General features: G+C 35.7%; 2 protein-coding genes across 2 annotated transcripts; both read left to right on the forward strand.

Annotated features, from left to right (window-relative positions):
- The first annotated feature begins 12688 nt into the window (after nucleotides 1–12688).
- On the forward strand, nucleotides 12689–13618 carry LOC127685587 (olfactory receptor 5W2-like). The gene has a single exon (XM_052182892.1). The coding sequence runs from the start codon at nucleotides 12692–12694 to the stop codon at nucleotides 13616–13618; it is 927 nt and encodes a 308-aa protein (XP_052038852.1). The 5' UTR covers nucleotides 12689–12691.
- Nucleotides 13619–20404: 6786 nt separating this feature from the next.
- LOC127685577 (olfactory receptor 5W2-like) lies at nucleotides 20405–21352 on the forward strand. Its single transcript, XM_052182883.1, has one exon. It carries the CDS (start codon nucleotides 20420–20422, stop codon nucleotides 21350–21352), a length of 933 nt encoding a protein of 310 aa, XP_052038843.1. The 5' UTR covers nucleotides 20405–20419.
- The last annotated feature ends 345 nt before the right edge of the window (nucleotides 21353–21697 follow it).

Below are 21697 nucleotides of genomic sequence, written 5' to 3' on the forward strand. Positions count from 1 at the left end.
CTGTGCTTTTTTTGATTGGAAGACTTTCTATGACTCCTTCTATTTCTTTAGGAATTATGGGACTGTTTAGATGATCTATTTGGTCCTGATTTAATTTGGGTATTTGGTATCTGTCAAGGAAATTGTTCATTTCCTCCAGATTCTCCAGTTGTGTTGAGTACCGGCTCTTGTAGTAGGATTTGATAACTTTTTGGATTTCCTCAGTTTCTGTTGTTATATCTCCCTTTTCATTTCTAAGTTTGTTAATTTGGATACTTTCTCTGTGCCCTTTGGTCTGTCTGGCTAAGGGTTTATCTATCTTGTTGATTTTCTCAAAGGACCAGCTCCTGGTTTTGTTGAGTCTTTGTATGGTTCTCTTTGTTTCTACTTGATTGATTTCGACCCTGAGTTTGATGATTTCCTGCCTTCTACTCCTCCTGTGTGAAATAGCTTCTTTTTGTTCCAGGGCTTTCAGATGTGTCATTAAGCTGGTAATGTATGCTTTCTCCATTTTCTTTTTGGAGGCACTCAGGGCTATGAGTTTTCTTCTTAGCACTGCTTTCATTGTGTCCCATAGATTTGGGTATGTCGTGTCTTCATTTTCATTGTGTGCTAAAAAGTCTTTAATTTCTTTCTTTATTTCTTCCTTGACCAAGGTATCATTGAGTAGAATATTGTTCAGTTTCCTCCTGTATGTGGGTTTTCTGTTGTTTTTATTGCTATTGAAGACCATTTTACTCCATAGTGATCTGAAAGGAGGCATTGGATTAGTTCGATCTTCTTATATTTGTTGAGTTCTGTCTTGTGACCAATTATATGGTCGATTTTGGAGAAGGTACCATGAGGTGCTGAGAAAAAGGTATATTCTTTTGCTTTAGGATAGAATGTTATATATATATATATATATATATATATATATATATATATATATATATATATATATATATATATATATATGTTAAATCTAATTGGTCCAAAGCTTCAATTAGTTTCATTGTGTCCCTGTTTAGTTTCTGTTTTCCTGATCAGTCCATTGAGGAAAGTGCAGTGTTGAAGTCACCCACAATTATTGTGTTAGGTGCAATGTGTGCTTTGAGCTTTAATAAAGTGTCTTTTATGAATGAGGGTGCCCTTGCGTTTGGAACACTGACTTCTCCCTGCTGGCTGCCCGGAAGCCCCTCTTGCCTCTTGCAGGACCTGGAGATGTGGTGTTGCTGTCCAGGCTGATCTGGATCTGGAAGTGGAGAGGTCTGAGGGCTACCACCAGAGGCCTCCGGACTGGATCCTAAGCTCCCTGCCAAAGGAGCAAGCTGTGCTGTGAGCTCCCAGACTGCCTCTGGGTGCACACCAGTTCTCCCGCACTTCCTGGAGACTGAGTGCTGTGGCCCAGGCTGTTCAGATCCCAAAACAAGCATCTGAAGGCTCCTGCTGGGGCCTGCTGGATTCATGGGAGCACACCGACTTCTCCCCGCTGGCTGCCCGGAAGCCCCTCTTCTATATGTGTTTTTATACATAAAAGTTCATATGTATGTACAGCTTATTATTTATCGTTTTATATGTTTCAATAATTTTCCATAATGAGCATGAGAAAAATTATTTGAATGAAAAATGTGTTGGTAGGCATTCTGCTTATAGAAGCAACTTTTGTGTACTAGGATTATAAATGAAGGATAAACCACATATGAGTCTACTTGTATTCCATGAGTTCATCTAGAAACAATATTTTTATTCAAGCAAAGTGTTGAGTAATTAGGAGACTTTGTGTTAATTTATGCAAGTGGTGGAGTCCCAAGAATGTGTTTTCTTTTCTCAGTCACATGAATCTTCAAAACACAATTAATAAACCAAGAAAAATCTATTATAAATGCTTGCTTAGCAAAAAAACAAAACGAAAAACTGAACTGTTGGTCATATTTAGAAACATTTTGTGAGGGACTAATCACTTCTGCTTCATGTTTAAATATTTCATGATTATCATCATTATAAAAGAAAGGGATCTAGCTGGGCGTTTGTGGTGCACACCTGTAATCCCAGCACTCTGGGAGGCAGAGGCAGGCGGATTTCTGAGTTTGAGGCCAGCCTGGTCTACAGAGTGAGTTCCAGGGCAGCTAGGGCAACACAGAGAAACCCTGTCTCCAAAAAGCCAAATCCAAAAAAAAAAAAAAAAAAAAAAAAAAGAAAGAAAGGAATCATCTACTATATCCAGTCACACTTATGTTTTGCTTTTTTTAATTTTATATTTCATGTATTTACATTTCAAATTTTATCCTCTTTCCAGGTTTCCCTTATGGGACTGTCAACTTCCATCCCCCCTACTTCTATCAGAATGCTCCCCCTCCCACCCAACTACTACAACCTCACTGCTCTAGCATTCCCCTACACTGGGGACTCAAGCCTTCACAGGACCAAGGGCTTCTCCTATTGATGTCAGACAATGCCATCCTCAGCTATATATGTGTCTAGAGCCATGTGTCCTTACATGTGTCCACTTTGGTTGGTGTTTCAGTCCCTTGGAGTTCTGGGGTTCAGGTTGGCTGATATTATTGCTATTCCTAGGGGTTGGAAATCGCTTCAGCTCTTTCAGTCCGTTCTCTAACTCCCCCATTGGCAACACCCTGCTAAGACCAATGGTTGACTTAAATTATCCACCTCTGTATTTGGCAGGCTCTGGCAAATCCTCATAGGAGACAGGTCTAACAGGCTCCTGTCAGCAAACACTTCTTGGCATCCACAATAGTGTCTGGGTTTGTTGTATGTATATGCAATGTATGCCCAGGTTGGGCAGTCCCTGCTCCATACTTTGTTCCCATATTTCCTTTTGACAGGAGCCCTTGTGTGTTCAGAATTTAGAGATGAGTAAGTAGCCACATTCCCCCAACAGGGGCCTTGCCTAGCCTCTGGATATGTTCTCTATAAGTTCTTCCTCTCCTTTGTTGGTCATTTCAGTTAATCTAATCCTTGTTGGGTTCTGGGAACCTCTTGCTGTCCTGGGATATGGGACTTGCTGGTTGGTGGCTAACCCCAGTCCATTGCTACACTCTTCTGTTCATATTCCAGATCCTTTGTATATTATTCCTGTCTCTTCTTATATCTGATATTCTGCTACCTATTTTTTCCCTTCCCCCTTTATCTTCCTCCAAATGCCCTACCACTTTCTACTTCCCTTGATTATTTTGATCCCTCTTCTAAGAAAGACTGAAGCATCCACATTTTGGTCCTTCTTCTTGAGCACCATATGGTCTGCCAATTGCATCTTGGCTAATTGCATCTTTTGAGCTAATATCCACTTATTAGTGAATGCATACAATGTGTGATATTTGTGACTGGGTTAGGTCACTCAGGATGACATTTTCTAGTTCTATCCATTTACGTAAGAATTACTTGAAGTCATTGTTTTATTTTTAATGTCATTTTTAAATGGGATATTTTCTATTTTTACATTTCCAATATTTTTTCCTTTCTAGGTCTATCCTGCAGAAACATCTTATCCCATCCCTCATCCCCTTGCTTCTATGAGGGTGATCCCCTAATCACCCACCCACTCCCATTATCCTGCCCTGCCATTTCCCTACACTGGAGCATTGAACACCCTCAGGTCTAAGGGACACTCCTCCCTCTGATGCCAACAAGGACATCCTCTGCCACATATGCAGCTGGAGTCACGTGTCCTGCCATATGTCTTCTTTGGCTGCTGGTCCAGTCCCGGTAGTTTGGGGAGGGGGGCTTGGCCAGGTGACTAGTTGCTCCCTCCATGGGGCTGCAACCTCACTCCTTCAGAACCTTCTCCAACTCCTCTATTGGGGGCGCGTCACTCAGAGGCTGCAAGCAATCACCTCTGTATTTGTCAAGATCTAGCAGAGTCTCTCAGGAGAGAGTCATATCAGGTTCCAGCCAACAAACACTTAATCTATGGTTAACTGACAGAATGCTAGGTAATATTTTAATCTTTATATATATATATATATTGAGGCTGATTTTGTATCTGATTGTTTAGTCCATCTTGGAGACGGTTTTGTGAGTTCCTAAGAAGAAGGTATATTCTTTTGTTTTGAGGTAATGTGACCTGTAGATACTTATTAAAACCCTTTGGTTCATAACTTCTGTTAGTTTCATCACATCATTGTTTAGTTTCTGTTTCAATGATCTGTCCATTGGTAGGAGTGGGATGTTGAAGACTCCCACTATTACTGTGCGAGTTTCAATGTGTCTTTTGAGCTTTATTCAAACACTCTGGACATAGAAAACCTAGGAAAGAAGTCTGGAGTCATGGATCCAAGCATCAACAACAGAATACAAGAGATAGAAGAAATAATCTCAGATGCAGACAATACCATAGAAAGCATTGGCACAATAATCAGAGAAAATGCAAAATGCAAAAGATCCTGACCCAAATCATCCAGGAAATCCAGGACAAAGTGAAAAGACCAAACCTAAGGATTATAGGTATGGAAGAGAGTGAAGATTTCCAACTTAAAGGGCCACTAATATCTTCAACAAAATTATAGAAGAAAACTTCCCTAACTTAAAGAAAGAGATGACCATGAACATACAAGAAGCCTACAGAACTCCAAATAGATTTGACTGGAAAAAAATTCCTCCTGTCACATAATAATTAAATGTCAAATGTACTAAACACAAAAAGAATATTAAAATCAATAAAGGAAAAAGGTCAAGTGACATATCACGTTAGACCTATAAGAATTGCACCAGACTTCTCACCAGAGGCTACCAAAGCCTGAAGCACCTCAGCATATGTAACATACACCCTAAAGGAACACAAATACCAACCCAGTCTGCTATATCCAGCAAATCTCTCAATTGACATAGATGGAGAAACCAAGGTATTCCATAACAACAACAACAACAACAAAAAATTACACAGTATCTTTCCACAAATCCAGCCCTCAAAGGATAATAAATGCAAAACACCAACAAAAGGAGGGAGACTACACACTAGAAAAAGCAAGAAATTAATCTTTTTTGAACAAACCCAAAAGAGGATAACCACACATACATAAAAATTACATCAAAAATAGCAGGAAGCAACAATCACCATTCCTTAATATCTCTTAACACCAATGGACTCAATTCCCCAATAAAAAGACATACACTAACAGACTGAATATGTAAACTGGACCCAACATTTTGCTGCATACAGGAAACACATCTCAGTGTCAAAGACAAACACTACCTCAGTGTAAAAGGCTGGGAAACAATTTTACAAGCAAATGATCTTAGGAAACAAACTGGAGTAGCAATTCTAATATCCAATAAAATAGACTTTCAACCAAAAGTCATCAAAAAGGATACAGAAGAACACTTTATACACATCAAAGAAAAAATGTACCAAGAATAACTCTCAGTTCTGAACATCTATGCAACAAATACTAGCGCACCCTCATTTGTAAGAGAAACTTTATTAAAGCTTAAAGCACACATTGCACATCACACAATAATCGTGGGGTGACTTCAACACCCTACTCTCCTATTATCCTTTGTAGGGCTGGGTTTGTAGAAAGATATTGTATAAATTTGGTTTTGTCATGGAATATCTTGGTTTCTCCATCTATAGTAATTGAGAGTTTTGCTGGGAATAGTAGTCTCGGCTGGCATTTGTGTTCTCTTAGATTCTGCATGAGCTCTGCCCAGGATCTTCTAGCTTTCATGGTATCTGGTGAGAAATCTGGTGTAATTCTGATAGGTCTTCCTTTATATGTTACTTGCCCTTTTTCTCTTACTGCCCTAAGTATTCTTTCTTTGTTTAGTACATTTGGGGTTTTGATTATTATGTGACAGAAGGTATTTCTGTTGTGGTCCAGTCTTTTTGGAGTTCTGTAGGCTTCTTGTATATTCATGGGCATCTCTCTCTTTAGGTTAGGGAAGTTTTCTTCTATAATTTTGTTGAAGATATTTGCTGGCCCTTTAAGTTGTAAATCTTCACTCTCATCAATGCCTATAATACTTAGATTTGGCTTTCTCATTGTGTCCTGGATTTCCTGGATATTTTGGGTTACAAGCTTTTTGCATTTTGCTTTTTCTTTGACTGTTGAGTCAATGGTTTCTATGGTATCTTCAGCATCTGAGATTCTTTCTTCCATCTCTTGTATTCTGTTGTTGATATTTGCGTCTATGGTCCCTGATTTCTTCTCAAGGTTTTCTATCTCCAAAGTTGTCTCCCTTGGTGCTTTCTTAGTTGTTTCTACTTCTGTTTTTAGATCCTGGAAGTTTTTGTTCAGTTCTGTCATTTGCTTGTTTGTGTTTTCCTCTAATTTTTTAAGAGACATTTGTGTTTCCTCTTTCATGACTTCTGCCTGTTGATCAAAGTTCTCCTATATTTCTTTAAGTGATTTTTGCGTTTCCTCCTTATTGGCTTTTGTATTCTCCTGAATTTCTTTCAATGACTTTTGTGTTTCCCTTGTAAGGGGTTCTAACTTTTGATCCATTTTCTCCTGAATTTCTTTAAGTATGTCCTTCATGTGTTCCTGTACCAGCATCATGACCAGTGATTTTAAATCCAAATCTTGTTTTTCTGGTGTGTTGGGGTATCCAGGACTTGCTATTGTTCGAAAATTGGGTTCAGATGCTGCCATAATGCTTTGGTTTCTGTTAGTAATGTTACTACATTTGCCTTTAGTCATCTAGTTCTCCCAGGTGTTAGATGGTCTTATTGTCACTGGCTGGTGCTTCAACCTACTGTGGATCTTTAAGTTTATCTCTGCAACACTGGATGACTGAGTTTCCTCTGGCACAGATCACTGATATTCTGCCTTCCTCTTTTGTGCCTTTGGAGCCCTTCTCAGTCTTGCTTCAAGCAATGTTATGCTTAGGTTTTCAAGGTCAACCAGGTGTTCTCTGTCTGCTCTATTATGGAGCGAAGATGTTGTGGTGGGGGTCACTCCCTCTGTTGATTCTCACATAGGACACAGGTCCCGTGATGGAGTGGCTTGCAGATGAACTGCCTATGTGCTCAGTTCCTGAGTGCAGGCAGACCCCTGGCGTTTTGCACCACCAGAAATCAAAAGCTCAGGGTGATACAGTACCTAGTGACCCTTTTCTGTCCCAGCAGGCAGCGAGTATGGCCGTGGGGCTTCTCTCCTTCCTCTGCTCTCTGGGCAGGACACAGGCCCTGTGCCTGGCAGGCTGGCAGACAAACCTGCCTATGTGCTCAGTTCCTGAGTGCAGGCAGAGCCCTGGCGGTTTGCACCACCAGAGATCTAAAGCTCAGGGTAATACAGTACCTAATGGTCCTTTTCTGTCCTGGCAGGCAGCAAATATGGCCATGGGGCTTCTTTCCTTCAGCAGTTCCCTGGGCAGGACACAGGCCCTGAGCCCGGTGGGCTGGCAGACAAACCACCTATGTGCTCAGTTCCTGAGTGCAGGCAGAACCCTGGAGGTTTGCACCACTGGAGATCTAAAGCTCAGGGTGATAGAGTACCTAGTGATCCTTTTCTGTCCCGGCAGGCTACAAATATCCACCCTATTCTCCTTAATGGTCAGATCAGGGAAACACAAGCTAAACAGAGACACAGTGAAACTAACAGAAGTTTTGGACCAAATGGATTTAATAGATATCTATAAAACATTTCATCTTACATCAAAAGAATATACCTTCTCAGTACCTCATGGTAACTTCTCCAAAACTGGCCATATAATTGGTCACAAAACAGATCTCAACAGATATAGAAGATCAAACTAATTCCATGCCTCCTATAGGATCACTATGGGATAAGAGCAGTCTTCAATAACAACAAAAACTACAGAAAGACTACATACACATGGAAGCTGAACAATGTTCTACTCAATGATACCTTGGTCAAAGAAGAAATAAGGAAAGAAATCAAAGTCTCTTTAGAATTTAATGAAAATTCTTCTCCAGCATCTGCTGTCCCCTGAGTTTTTCATCTTAGCCATTCTGACTGGTGTAAGGTGGAATCTCAGAGTTGTTTTGATTTGCATTTCCCTAATAACTATGGTTTTGAACATTTCTTTAGGTGCTTTAGGGCCATTCAACTTTCCTCAGTTGAGAATTTCCTATTCAGCTCTGTACCCCATTTTTAATAGGGTTATTTGACTCTCTGGAGACTAACTTCTAACTGGCATGGTATTGGTACAGTGACAGGCAGGTAGATCAATGGAATAGAATTGAAGACCCAGAAATGAGCCCACACACATATTGTCACTTGATTTTTGACAAAGTAGCTAAAACCATCCAGTGGAAAAAAGATAGCCTTTTCGACAAATGGTCCTGGTTCAACTGGAGGTCAGCATGCAGAAGAATGCAAATCTATCCATTCTTGTCTCCTTGTACTAAGCTCAAGTCCAAGTGGGTCAAGGGCCTTCACATAAAACCAGTCACATTGAAACTACTCAATAAGAAACTGGGGAAGAGCCTTGAGCACATGGGCACAGGGGACAATTTCCTGAACAGAACACCAATAACTTATGCTCTAAGATCAAGAATTGACAATAGGACCACATAAAATTACAAAGTTTCTGTAAGGCCAAGGCAACCAACAAATTGGGAAAAGATCTTTAAAAACCCTACATCTGACAGAGGGTTAATGTCCATTATCTACAAATAACTCAAGAAATTAGACATCAGAGAGGCAAATAATCCTACTCCTTCACTGCTGGTGGAATTGCAAGATCATACAACCACTCTGGAAATCAGTCTGGCAGTTCATCAGAAAACTGGGCATGACACTTCTGGAGGACCGTGCTATACCAGTCCTTGGCATATACCCATTGATTCCCTAGCATGCAATAAGGACACATGCTCCACTATGTTCATAGCAGCCTTATTTACAATAGCCAGAAGCTAGAAAGACCCCAGATGTCCCTCAATGGAGGGATGGATACAGAAAATGTGGTATATTTACACAATGGAATACTGCTCAGCAATTAAAAACAATTCATGAAATTTTTAGGCAAATGGGTGGAACTGGAAAATATCCTAAGCGAGGTAACCCAATCACAAAAGAATACACATGGAATGCAATCACTGATAAGTGGATATTAATTAGCCCAGAAGCCCTGAATACTCAAGACACAATTAGCATATCAAATGATTCCCATGAAGAAGGAAGGAGAGGGCCCTGGTCCTGGAAAGGCTTGATCCAGCATTGTAGGGGAGTACCAGTACAGAGAAGTGGGAGGGGGGTGATTGGGGAATGGGTGGAGAGAAGAGGGCTTATGGGACATATGGGGAGGGAGGAACCGGGAAAGGGGAAAGCATTTGGAATGTTAATGAAGAATATAGGAAATTTTTTTGAAAATGTAAAAAAAATGGAGTACAGAGCTAAACAAAGAATTTTCACCTGAGGAATAGCGAATGGCTGAGAACCACCTAAAGAAATGCTCAGCATCCTTAGTCATCAGCAAAATGCAAATCAAAACAACCCTGAGATTTTACCTCCCACCAATCAGAATGCCAAAGATCAAAACTCAGGTGACAGCAGGTACTGGTGAGAATGTGGAGAAAGAGGAACACTCCTCCATTGCTTGTTGGGTTGCAAGTTGGTAAACACACTCTGGAAATCAGTCTTGAGTTTCCTCAGAACACTGGACATGATACTTCTGGAGGACCCCGTTATTGCACTCCTTGGCATATACCAAGAGGATTCCCCATCATATAATAAGGACACATCCTCCACTATGTTCATAGCAGCCTTATTTATAATAACCAGAAGCTGGAAAGAACCAAGATGTCCCTTAATGGAGAAATCGATACAGAAAATGTGGTATATTTACACTACTCTGCTATTAAAAACAATGAATTCATGAAATTCTTAGGCAAATGGATGGAACTGGAAAATGTCATCCTAAGTGAGGTAACCCAATCACAAAAGAACACACACTGTATGCACTCACTGATGAGTGGATATCAGCCCAGAAGCTCGGAATACCCAAGACACAATTCACATATCAAATTATGCTCAAGGAGAAGGAAGGAGAGGTCCCTGGTCCTGGAAAGGCTTGATAAAACAGTGTAGGGGAATACCAGGACAGGGAATGAAGGGGAGTGAATCGGGAACAGGGGGAGGGGAGAGAGCTTACAGGACTTTCAGAGTGGGTGAACCAGGAAAGGGGAAATCATTTGAAATGTAAAGAAAGAATATATCTGAAAAAAAAGAATGTTAAAGACAAAAAAATAAAAAATGTCATCAGTTTTTACTACAAAAATCAATATTCTAAAACAGGAGAAAATCTACATAGAATAGAATGTTTTCTAGACATAAACAATGTACTAAAAGTTAAATCAAGATCAGTTAAACTATCTACCCAGTTTTGTAACCACTAAGGAAATGAAAAATATCATTAAAATCTTCCCAATCAGTAAAAGCCCAGAGTCAGATGATTTTCTCCATAATTCTACAAGATATCCAAAGAAATGCTAATATTATCAATACTCCCGAAAAGTATTCCATAATTAGAACCTAAGGACCACTACTTAATTCATTTTATGAGGCCACAGATATTCTGATTTCTAAACCACACTAAGACTCAACAAAGAAAGAGAAGTTCAGACCAATTTTGTTTATGAAAATCAATGCAAAAATACTCAATATAATTCTCATAATCCAATCCAAGAACACATGAAAAACATAATTTAGTATGAACAAGTAGGTTTCATTGCAGGTTTGCAGAGATGGTTCAGTATATGAAAATCCATCAATGTTTTCCAGTATATAAACAAATTCAAAAATAAAAATCATATGATCATCTCATTAGATACTGAAAAATTCTTTGACAAAACCATTTTAAAAGTCTTGGAGAGATCAGGAAAGCAAAGAAAATACTTAAACATAATAAAAGCAATATACAGCAAATCAATAGCAAACACCAAATTAAATAGAGAGAAACTTGAATCAAACCCATTAAATTCAAGGGCAAATCAAGGCTGTCCACTCTTTCCCTATCCAATAAAGTACTCAAAGTTCTAGCTACAACAATAGACATGCTGATGTCAAGGCCATACAAGTTGGAAAGAAATAATTTAATGTAACACTATTTTCAGATGCTATGATTATATACATAACAATTCTAAAAATTTCTACCAGAGTACTCTTGCAGCTAATAAACAACTACAGCAAAATTAATGGATATAAATGAAATCAATAGGTTTTCTCTTGTACATTTTATGTTCAAATCAATTATATTTTAGAATATAAAATTAATTTTTGTTTTCTATCCTGACACATATAAATTGGCTGTGATTAAGACTTCAGCTCAAGCTTTGCCTAAGATGTTCATGATTCACATGGGAAAATACTAAACCAGAAATGTAATTAACTAAATATTTTGAGAACACCAAAGCCTTAGGGAAGTAACTTCAGAGATATAAACCCCAAATTTTAACTGCATGTAAATACACCAGTTATGTAGTATTCATGTACAATCGAGCTGTTCACTTCAGGTATGTTCTTGAGTTTCAACAATTAAAAATACAAGGTTTAAAATATTGATCTTCTTTGGAAAATAATGAGAGCTTTTTAAATGAATTATTTTTCTCTATGTTGATACTTCATGAAGTATTAAAGGATAATTTGTTCTCAAATTAGAAGACTTTGAATATAAAAATTTGCATTTCCTAAATAACATTTTACTAATTTATTTTAATAAAGATTCATAAATTACTCTTGAGTTTTGACCATAATCAACTTATACACATTAATTGAAGTCTTTGTTGTTATCATCTGTTGATGAGTCCTTTTTAACCAGACAATAGAAATACAACTTTAAAAATAGCATGTAATATTTATATTTTATTTCAACACCATATAAGTCAAACATAATACTTTTTGAATGAAAATAATAAAAACAGTTATCAACATATATCCATCCTCATTTTACATTCCCCATATTTAATCTAAGAATTATATGAAAGCAAATACCTCATATATTAAAAGACAGACATATACATTACTTAAAATTTGATGTTTCCTTATTTTCTTTTAAAATTCATAAAAAATTCTATTTAAGAAGACACAAGGGGAATGTTAGTGTTATATAATAGGTTAACTATTTTGTTTTAAATCGTCTCTCTGGGTGCCCAGATTTTAATGGTTTGTCTGTATACTTTCCTTTGGAGCAAATATAGACCAGTAAAAATAAACAGTAGTGTTATATGAAATTCTGATTTTATTCCTTTGCTATAAAATGCTATAGGCAGCATAACATCGGAACAAAATGATTTTAATTTTCAACAACCATTGATATAGACTTCCATTGATATTGAACTGACAAATGTTCTTTCAGCCAATTATGCATTTGGAGATTCTGAATACTTATAATTAATATTGTATTCAGGTGAATATTTTTAAATATGAAAAGATCTAATCTTTTCTGGTATTTCTTAAAACATCTGTGATTTGTGGTTAATTAGCATATATTGAAGCTTAAGTAAGAATTCAGTAAATCAGAAATATGTTTGAAAAATTAAGGAGGGCATCAAGCATGTTGAAAATATAAGTAGTTACATTTTTTTGCAATGGTACCTGGATGCCACTCATCAAAACAACTGAACCCTCCCACAACTAAATCTGTTCTGTTATGATCAGTATCATAAAGATCTCCTTACAGAGGACTGGGACTGAGTAGAATTTTGAGGGGAAAATCACACAATAAATTATTCTCTTTTTTCCAGATATCTAAGAATGCATCCATATAATTTTGAAAATATCTTTTAAAATTTACATGAGAAGAAAGAAGAATGGATATGGGAAACTGCTCCTCTGTGGATGAATTCATTTTCTTAGGAATTACTAATAACCCTGGCAATAATGTGGCCCTGTTCACCACATTTCTACTTGTTTATCTCATTAGTCTTCTTGCCAATGTTGGAATGATCATATTAATTAGAATGGACACTCAACTCCACACACCCATGTACTTTTTTCTCAGCAATCTCTCTTTCTGTGACTTTTGCTATTCCACAGCAATTGGACCAAAGATGCTTGTGGATCTCCTAACTACAGAGAAATCAATTCCCTTTATTGGTTGTGCTCTGCAGTTTTTGATATTCTGTGTCTTTGCAGATTCTGAGTGTCTACTGCTGGCGGTAATGGCCTTTGATAGATACCAGGCCATCAGCAATCCATTGCTCTACACAGTGAACATGTCTAGCATGGTATGCTCCATGCTTATGACTGGGGTTTACCTGGTGGCAACAACAGATGGTTTGATACATACCACCTTGGCATTCCGTTTATGTTTCTGTGGTTCTAATGAGATCAACCATTTCTTCTGTGATTTACCTCCACTTTATCTGCTTTCCTGCTCTGACATACAAGTCAATGAACTGGCCTTATTTACTGTTTTTGGTTTCATTGAACTGAGCACCATCTCAGGAGTTCTGGTCTCTTACTGCTACATCATTTTATCAGTCCTGAAGATCCGTTCTGCTGAGGGGAGGTTCAAAGCTTTTTCTACTTGCACCTCTCATTTAACTGCAGTTGCAATTTTCCAGGGAACTATGCTTTTCATGTATTTCCGGCCAAGTTCTTCTTATTCTCTGGATCAAGACAAAATGACCTCACTGTTCTACACTCTTGTGATCCCAATGCTAAACCCTCTGATTTATAGCTTGAGAAACAAGGATGTGAAAGAGGCTCTTCAAAAATTGAAATGGAAAATGTAGTTCTAAAGAGTTATATGACATGTACAGGTCCACTTATCTTTAATGACTTTTTTCCAGAAAATTATAATGATGATATAGATAAAAAGCTATGATTTGTATTTAAAATCAGTAAAATATGAATTTCTTTGAACACTTAAGTACAATAAATGGAGTAGGACTCATAATATTTCATTACTCATATTTGAATTTATGTATATATAATGTTTGAGTATTATATGTGTATCATATATATAATATTGATTACTATCACATGATTCTAAAAATTTCTTCATTACTAAAATTGTTCATTTTTTTGTATTATGGTGTTTCATCTATTTCTTTTAGTGGTTTTGATTATGCTATATAATGCATATTTACTAATTTCACTTTGCCTATTATTAGATTCATGCTACAAGAGTTATTCTGATGTTTTTCCTTATAGATTTGTATTATTGTGGATGTAATAGACTTCAATTGAACTTGAGACTTTTATAGTATACTTCAAAATAATTCTGACATAATGAAGTTACAGGACATCATCTAGGTTAGTGGTTCTCAAACTCCAAATGCTGTGACACTTTCATAAAAATTCAAATTTTGTGGTGACCACAATCATAAAATTAATTTTGTTGCTACTTCATAACTGTAATTTTTCTACTATTATAAATTATAATCTAAATATTTTTGGAGACAGATGTCAAGAAGATTCTGACCCACTGGTTGAAAATCGCCAATCCAAATGAAGGTACTTAAATTCGGTGTGTAGGAGAAAGGTTCTATTTATTGCAGAAGTAAAATTTTGAATGTTGGAGATGTGAAGAGATAAAGGTTTAATAATTGGCAGTAACTGAGGCTCATTTATGGCATTTGGAAACCATACAATCTTTACCTGTGTGATGTAAAAAACACTCTACCATCAATGACACTTTCAGTGAAAAGTCATTGTATTTCATATAACATCAGCATGACAAAATTTGTAGAATCAGAAAATTTTTACACAAAAATAGATGCAGCTTATGATTATCTAATCACTATTAATATGTGGAAAAGATATTGTTCCTTATATAAAAGCTTTTAAGTGTTTGTGGAGTAGTCCTATATAACTGTTTCTATTATTAACTATGCAATATTTCTCTCCCTGTGATAGAACTTTCCTTCACCAACTGTGAATCCTTTCCCTCATTAATTCTATATCACTTCTTTGTGGAAGGCTTCCCTTTCCTTTTTTGTACATGTATCACTATTTATAGATTTATTTTTGTTTACTTTGTCCCTTAAGGTCTTAAGTAATTTTATTTTTTCTTAGATAAATGTCACCAAAGTGGCATATTAAATATAATTATAGGTCTAAGCATTTTAACTTCAAACTCTAACATCATATTTTGGAAAAGAATGTGAAAAAAGTAAGAAAATTAGATACTAGATAATATACTTTTTATATGTTGGTAAAATTATTTGTGAACATATAAAACATGCACACAGACAGAGATAAATGAATAAATTTCTTAGGAAAATATTTGAAATTATAGAATTAAATGCACACTAAAAAGGTATTATTTGGGTGTAAGAAAATAGAATTTACTTGCACATTACTTTTATCTTAATTTATTATTTTTTTCTGATAGTTTAAATAATTTCTTGGGAAAAGACACATCGTATTTGAAAGGTCAAAGGCATAAAACATTGTTAATTTCATACTATTTGGATAAGGTAAATGCAATGGATGTTTCAGGCTTTCTAGGTGACAATTTGAAACTCTCTGTCTAACATTTCACTATAAAAATAAAGTCTCCCCTGAATCGCAGCATTTGGGATGTTAATTAATTAATTAATTAATTAAAAAATAAAGTCTGAGGAGTGCTTCTTATTTTCAGTGTAGAACATGCCATGTAATATCACAACACCAAAAAGAAAATTAACCAAGAATGATAAAAAACTATATAAAGTTGCACCTCTGCAGTGTTTTAGCAACTAACCATTAGTCATTCCACAATAGAATATACAGATATGATGACAGCTTGCATCCTTATATATTGAAATATTAGCCCTCAAAATGATCGGGTTAGAAGCTAAAATACCTGTGAAATGATTACTTCATAAGTGTAGAACTGTTAGAAATTGAGGCTTTCCGTCATAAAACATAATTGTGCCTCTTCCTGGCCTTTCTACAGTTTAAAGAGTAAAAACCTAGTGCAGTTATGTTCCAGGCTCTGCCCCACTTTCTCTTATTTTAGATTCAGCATATCTGGTTTTACGTGCAAATCCTTGATCTTAGACTTGAGCTTTGTACAAGGAGATAAGAATAGATCAATTTGCATCAATATGCTGGCTGCAAGTGAACCAACACCATTTTTTGAAAACGCTGTCTTTTTTTTCTCTCCACTAGATGGTTTTGGTTTATTTGTCAAAGATCCAGTTACTATAGGTGTGTGAGTTTATTTCTAGATCTTCAATTCTATTCCATTGTTCTTCCTGTCTGTCTCTGTACCTATCAATACCATGCAGCTTTGTCTTTTGTTATTTTTTGTTTTTGTTTTTGTTTATCATTATTGCTCTGTGGTACAGGTTAAGGTCAGGGATATTGATCCCCCCAAAAGTTCTTTTATTTTTGATAATGATTTTTGCTATCCTGTTTTTTTTCTTTTTTCTTTTTTTTAAATTTCAGATGAATTTAAGAATTGCTCTTTCAATCTCTTTGAAGAATTGAGCTGGAATTTTGCTGGAAATCATATTGAATCTGTAGATTGCTTTTGGTAAGATGGCTTTTAATCCTGCTGATCCATGAGCATGGGAAATATCTCCACTCTGGGGTTTTCTTCAATTTCTGGAAAATATCATCCTGTCTAAGGTAATACAGACACAAAAGAACACACATGGTTTAGACTCACTGATAAGTTGATTTCACCCCAAAAGCTCAAAGTAGGTACAATACTACACACAAATCACTTGGAACTTAAGAAAATGGAAGACTGAAATGTAGATGCTTCAATCCTAAATAGAAGGGGGAACAAAATAATCACAGAAGGTAGAGGGTGATTGGAGCTTGGGAGGGAGAGAAGAGGGAGAGAAAAAAAGGGGGTAGGGGCAGGTATAGGAAGGGACAGAAATTTAGAATGTCAGGAAATAGAATGGAAATATGTAGCAATGGGGCATGGGAAACTGGGGGAAGCTATGAGAAATTTCCATATGTCAGGAAAGTGAGAGGCTCCCAGGACCCAATGGGGATGACTTTCAGATGAAATACTCAATAAAGCAGAGATAGAACCTGTAGAGACTACCTTGAGTAGATAGAAATGGTCTCCAGTTGAGAAATGGGGCTACCCACCCATCTCAAATGTTTAACAAAAAAATGATACTGTCCAAAGGAAAAACTGGGATCAAATTGTAGCAGAGACTGAAGGAAAGGCCATCAACTACCACCTAGGGATCTGTCCCATGTGCATTCACTAAACACCCACACTATTGTTGATGCCAAGAAGTGCTTGCTGACAGAAGCCTGGTATTGTTGCTCCCTGAAGGTTCTACTACCACCTGACCAATATTGATGCATATACTCATACCCAACCATCTGACTGAATATGGAAACTTCAATGGAAGAGCTGGGAGAAGGACTAAAGGATCTGAAGGGGATTTCAGTACCATGGGAAGAATAATATCAACTAACCAGACCACCTGCAGCTCCTAGAGACTAAAGTCCCATCCAAAGAGTATACAAGAAGCAATCCATGGATACAGATGCATGCGTAGTAGAGGATTGCCTTATCTGATATCAATGGGAGGGGAGGCCCTTGGTCCTGTGGAAGCTGATGCACTATTGAAGGGGAAAGTGAGGTTGGAGCAGATGAATGGGTGGAGGAGCACCATCATAGAAGCAAAGAGGAGAGGGGTAAAAGGACGGGTGGTTTGTAGAAGGCTAACTGAGAAGTAGGATATTATTTGAAATGAATAGTATCATTAAATAAATAGATAGACAGACAGACAGAGAGAAAGATAGATAGATAGATAGATAGATAGATAGATAGATAGATAGATAGATAGATAGATAGACAGATAGATAGATAGTAACAAACACTGCCCACTGAACTGGATTGGAGGATCCAACCCAATATGGCACTGGCTGACTTCAGACATTTACGTTTGACAGTGAGAAATATTCTGTTGTTCAATACAAGTTAACTAGTATTTCTTACTTTGGATGTGCAATTCTAATGCTAAATCAACAATGTAACTTAAGGCATTATTTGAAATATACTTAAATGTACAGAACATTTTAACACTTGCACATTTCTATGCAATGTCCTTCTTTTGCAGCATTTAAAAATCAACTTGAGTTTTATGTCACCTGTATTTTTAAGTGAAATTGCTGTGAAATAAATAAGCTACAAAAAAATCAACCCCAAATTCCATAAACTGATCTTGTTTTATGCATTATATTTCTGGATTCAAGCCTTTGAAATTCTATTTTGTGGAACTATTTCAGGGAATTTATCATTGAAATACAATCTAAAGAAATAGACTTGTGAATACATCAATGATCATGTCTCCCTAAGATGCTTTCATGCATTCCTCTAACGTAATTTTTTTTCTATATCTACCAGTGACTAGCTAATAGTACTATCCGAACACAATACTACCAGAGAATATGAAGGCACAACTAATGAGGGAACTGTATTTCTGTATCTCAAATCATTTCATATTTGCTTATGGAATGAATAAAGAATAAAATTAGATGGCCTATTTGTTAAGACAATAAAAGTCCACTTCAAATTTCTTTTATATAAAACAAGATAAAATATACATTAATCATGTATGTATTGATTCTGTCTCTATGAATTATAATTTTACTGCCTGGAGGTCACATTGAGAAATTAAGAAAGGTTGGAAAATATGCTGTTTTTTTGTTTGTGCCAAGAGATTACACTATACATCTCTCCTTTTTTTGTTTTTATTTTTATTTTTTGGACCTGAAATAGGTATAACAATGATGCTATTAAGTTATTTAACAAAAGTAAATTAATAAAATATCAACCTGTACTAAACTTGTTACAATATTCTCAGAGGGTAATTCACAACCAGGAATCTAATTAAACAATGATGAAAAACAAAGAAGAGTGAAGGCAGATTGAAATCCCAACAGTCACTGTGTGAAAGTAAAATATATTCTACTTAAATTCACATACTACTGATAAGCACAGAACCATCACAGGTAGGTCTCCTAATTAGTATATTTACATAATACAGGAAAATACATATACTTTCATTTCAAAAAAAGAAGTCCATATTAAATACTGTAGAATTTGATTTTGTGCAGATATACCAGTAAAATATCATTATTAACCTAATGTCCAGCATTATTTTCTTTTGAAAATTTTATGAATTTGTATTACACCAGTTTTTGTAAACTCCATATACATTTTACCAATTATTCTTTTAGCTAGGATTCAGAGGGACCTTTTTCCTTTTGAAAAGCACTTTAAATGTTTTAGTACATGTAATTTAAATTTTATTTATTTAATACAATGATAGTTAAAAGAAAAATATTAATGCATATTAATTCAGAACTCATGGATAATATATTAAATTTAACTCTAGAAAAAGTAAGTGTGTAATCATCATTAAATTCTAATTTCTAAACAACATACATGCAGAAAGGCAATACCTAACATCCACATGTAAATAAAAATAATGTAATAAATTGAACCCTATATATTCCAGAAATATTTCCTATGTCTACTAATCATCATTTTACTGAAAACCTCTATTGCTTTATATATGTGTTTGCTGTTCTGTTTTTTATTTTGTATAAGTGTATGTATGTATAATCTTGTTGTTTTGCATGAGTGTTCACAAGTGCATGAGGATGTTTGTATAGGGTAGAGATTGATATATCCTGTTGCATATTAAAGGTTTTGACTGAACACAGAGCTTTCTTTTAGAAAAGAAAAATACTAAGTTTCTTCTAGTATTTCTTTTAGAATACCTTGCCTTTTTGTTTCAGAGGATCCCCCCTAACACCACTATTATATATTGAAAAGCACACAAACCTGACATTACATGGGCACTAGACTAGCTCTAGTCCTTAAAATAATGTGTCAAGTGTTTCACCCTCTGGTCTAGATTTACAGATACTCTTCTAATGTTTTATGATATATCTTTTTACTTTTGGGAGACTCACTTTCACATTTACATCAAGTTTATGAAAGGATTATAAAATTCCTGACAAAACATTGACACTAAGTGATGGATATATTTAAAATTCATTTGATTTTTGAGTAAAACTTTAACACTAAACATTGACAGAATAATTCTTATTCATTAATTTATGTATAATATCAGCAATAGTGCTAAGATTATTATTTCTTTATTAAGGAAATAGTATGATTTTTGTGCAAAAATTATTTTTTTTTAATTCTGGATCTTCTGTATTACATTGGCACTCCCTTCATATATTTTGAATCTGGACCTAAAGTTTTGTTCAGTCAAAATTAGCAACACCAACAACAACAGCAGCAGCAACAACAGCAACAACAACAACAACAACATCAACAACAACAACAACAACAATAATAATAATAATAATAATAGATAAATAGTTAGGTTAAGAAACAATGTTTGCTGAACGGTATGGTTTATAGACACAATGTGGATTAAGTGTATTAGACACATTTTATAAGAATTCTACTTTTAATTATACTAGGCTGGTTTTGGTCATAAAATCTATAAGAAACATTATTGTAGTGCATAACAATATTCAAATATGTAAAAAATATCTAATCAGTCATTATTTTGATCATTTAGAAGCAGTTTATAAAACAAAGAAGAATGGAGGTTGGGAACTGTTCAGCCACTGAGTTTCTTTTCTTGGGAATTACCAGTAATCCTGTAATCAAGGTGATCTTATTTACCACTTTTCTAATAGTTTATCTCATTATTCTTATTGAAAATCTTGGAATGATAATTTTGATAAGAATGGATCATCAACTTCACATCCCAATGTACTTTTTCCTCAGCCACCTCTCTTTCTCTGATGTCTGCTATTCCACTGCAGTTGGACCAAAGATGTTATTAGACCTGCTTGCAAAGAGCAGCAATTCAATTACTTTTCTTGGTTGTGTTCTTCAGTTCTTCATCTTCTGCATCTTTACAGATGTAGAGTGTATGCTACTGGCTATGATGGCATTTGATCGGTACAAGGCAATCAGTAACCCTTTGCTTTATGCAATAGATATGTCCAGCAAGGTGTGTTACCAACTTCTGGCTGTAGTTTACATAGTTGCTATTGTAGATGCTGTGATACACACAACATTGACATTTCGCTTGTGTTTCTGTGGGTCCAATGAAATTAACCATTTCTTCTGTGATTTACCTCCCCTTTATATGCTCTCCTGCTCTGACATACAAGTCAATGAATTGGCCTTATTTACTGTTTTTGGCTTCATTGAACTGAGCACCATTTCAGGAGTTCTGGTCTCTTACTGCTACATCATTTTATCAGTCCTGAAGATCCGTTCTGCTGAGGGGAGGTTCAAAGCTTTTTCTACTTGCACCTCTCATTTAACTGCAGTTGCAATTTTCCAGGGAACTATGCTTTTCATGTATTTCCGGCCAAGTTCTTCTTATTCTCTGGATCAAGACAAATTGACCTCACTCTTTTACACCTTGGTGATCCCTGTATTGAACCCTCTGATTTATAGCCTGAGGAACAAGGATGTGAAAGAGGCACTGCAAAAACTGAAAACAAAAACTTGGTTCTAACCAATTACATCACTTATACATATCCACCTATTTAACTTTTTTCTGGAAAATTATGCTAATGACACATAAAAATATTTTTTATTTTACTTTAAGAAATTTCTTTGTGCTAATATTCTACTGAAATTGGGTGTAACATATCTTCAAATATATATTTTTATATAATTTATATTAACAAGTGCTTTTCTTAGCTATAGTTTTTCCAATTATTTCTATGATACCAATTTCATTCAATTATTGTTTCACATTGTGTTTACAATGCAAAGTTTAGGAAATGTTTGTTGATATTTCTTTTTGCATATTTCATGCCCTATATTTTATAGTAAACCCAATATTTTATTTCTTGTT

Source organism: Apodemus sylvaticus, chromosome 5 (genome assembly GCF_947179515.1).
Source record: "Apodemus sylvaticus chromosome 5, mApoSyl1.1, whole genome shotgun sequence".
NCBI lineage: Eukaryota > Metazoa > Chordata > Mammalia > Rodentia > Muridae > Apodemus > Apodemus sylvaticus.

What these genes read in the sequence shown, in the direction of transcription:
- LOC127685587 (XM_052182892.1), top strand. Translation starts at nt 12,692, where the DNA reads ATGGATATGGGAAACTGCTCCTCTGTGGATGAATTCATTTTCTTAGGA.
- LOC127685577 (XM_052182883.1), top strand. Translation starts at nt 20,420, where the DNA reads ATGGAGGTTGGGAACTGTTCAGCCACTGAGTTTCTTTTCTTGGGAATT.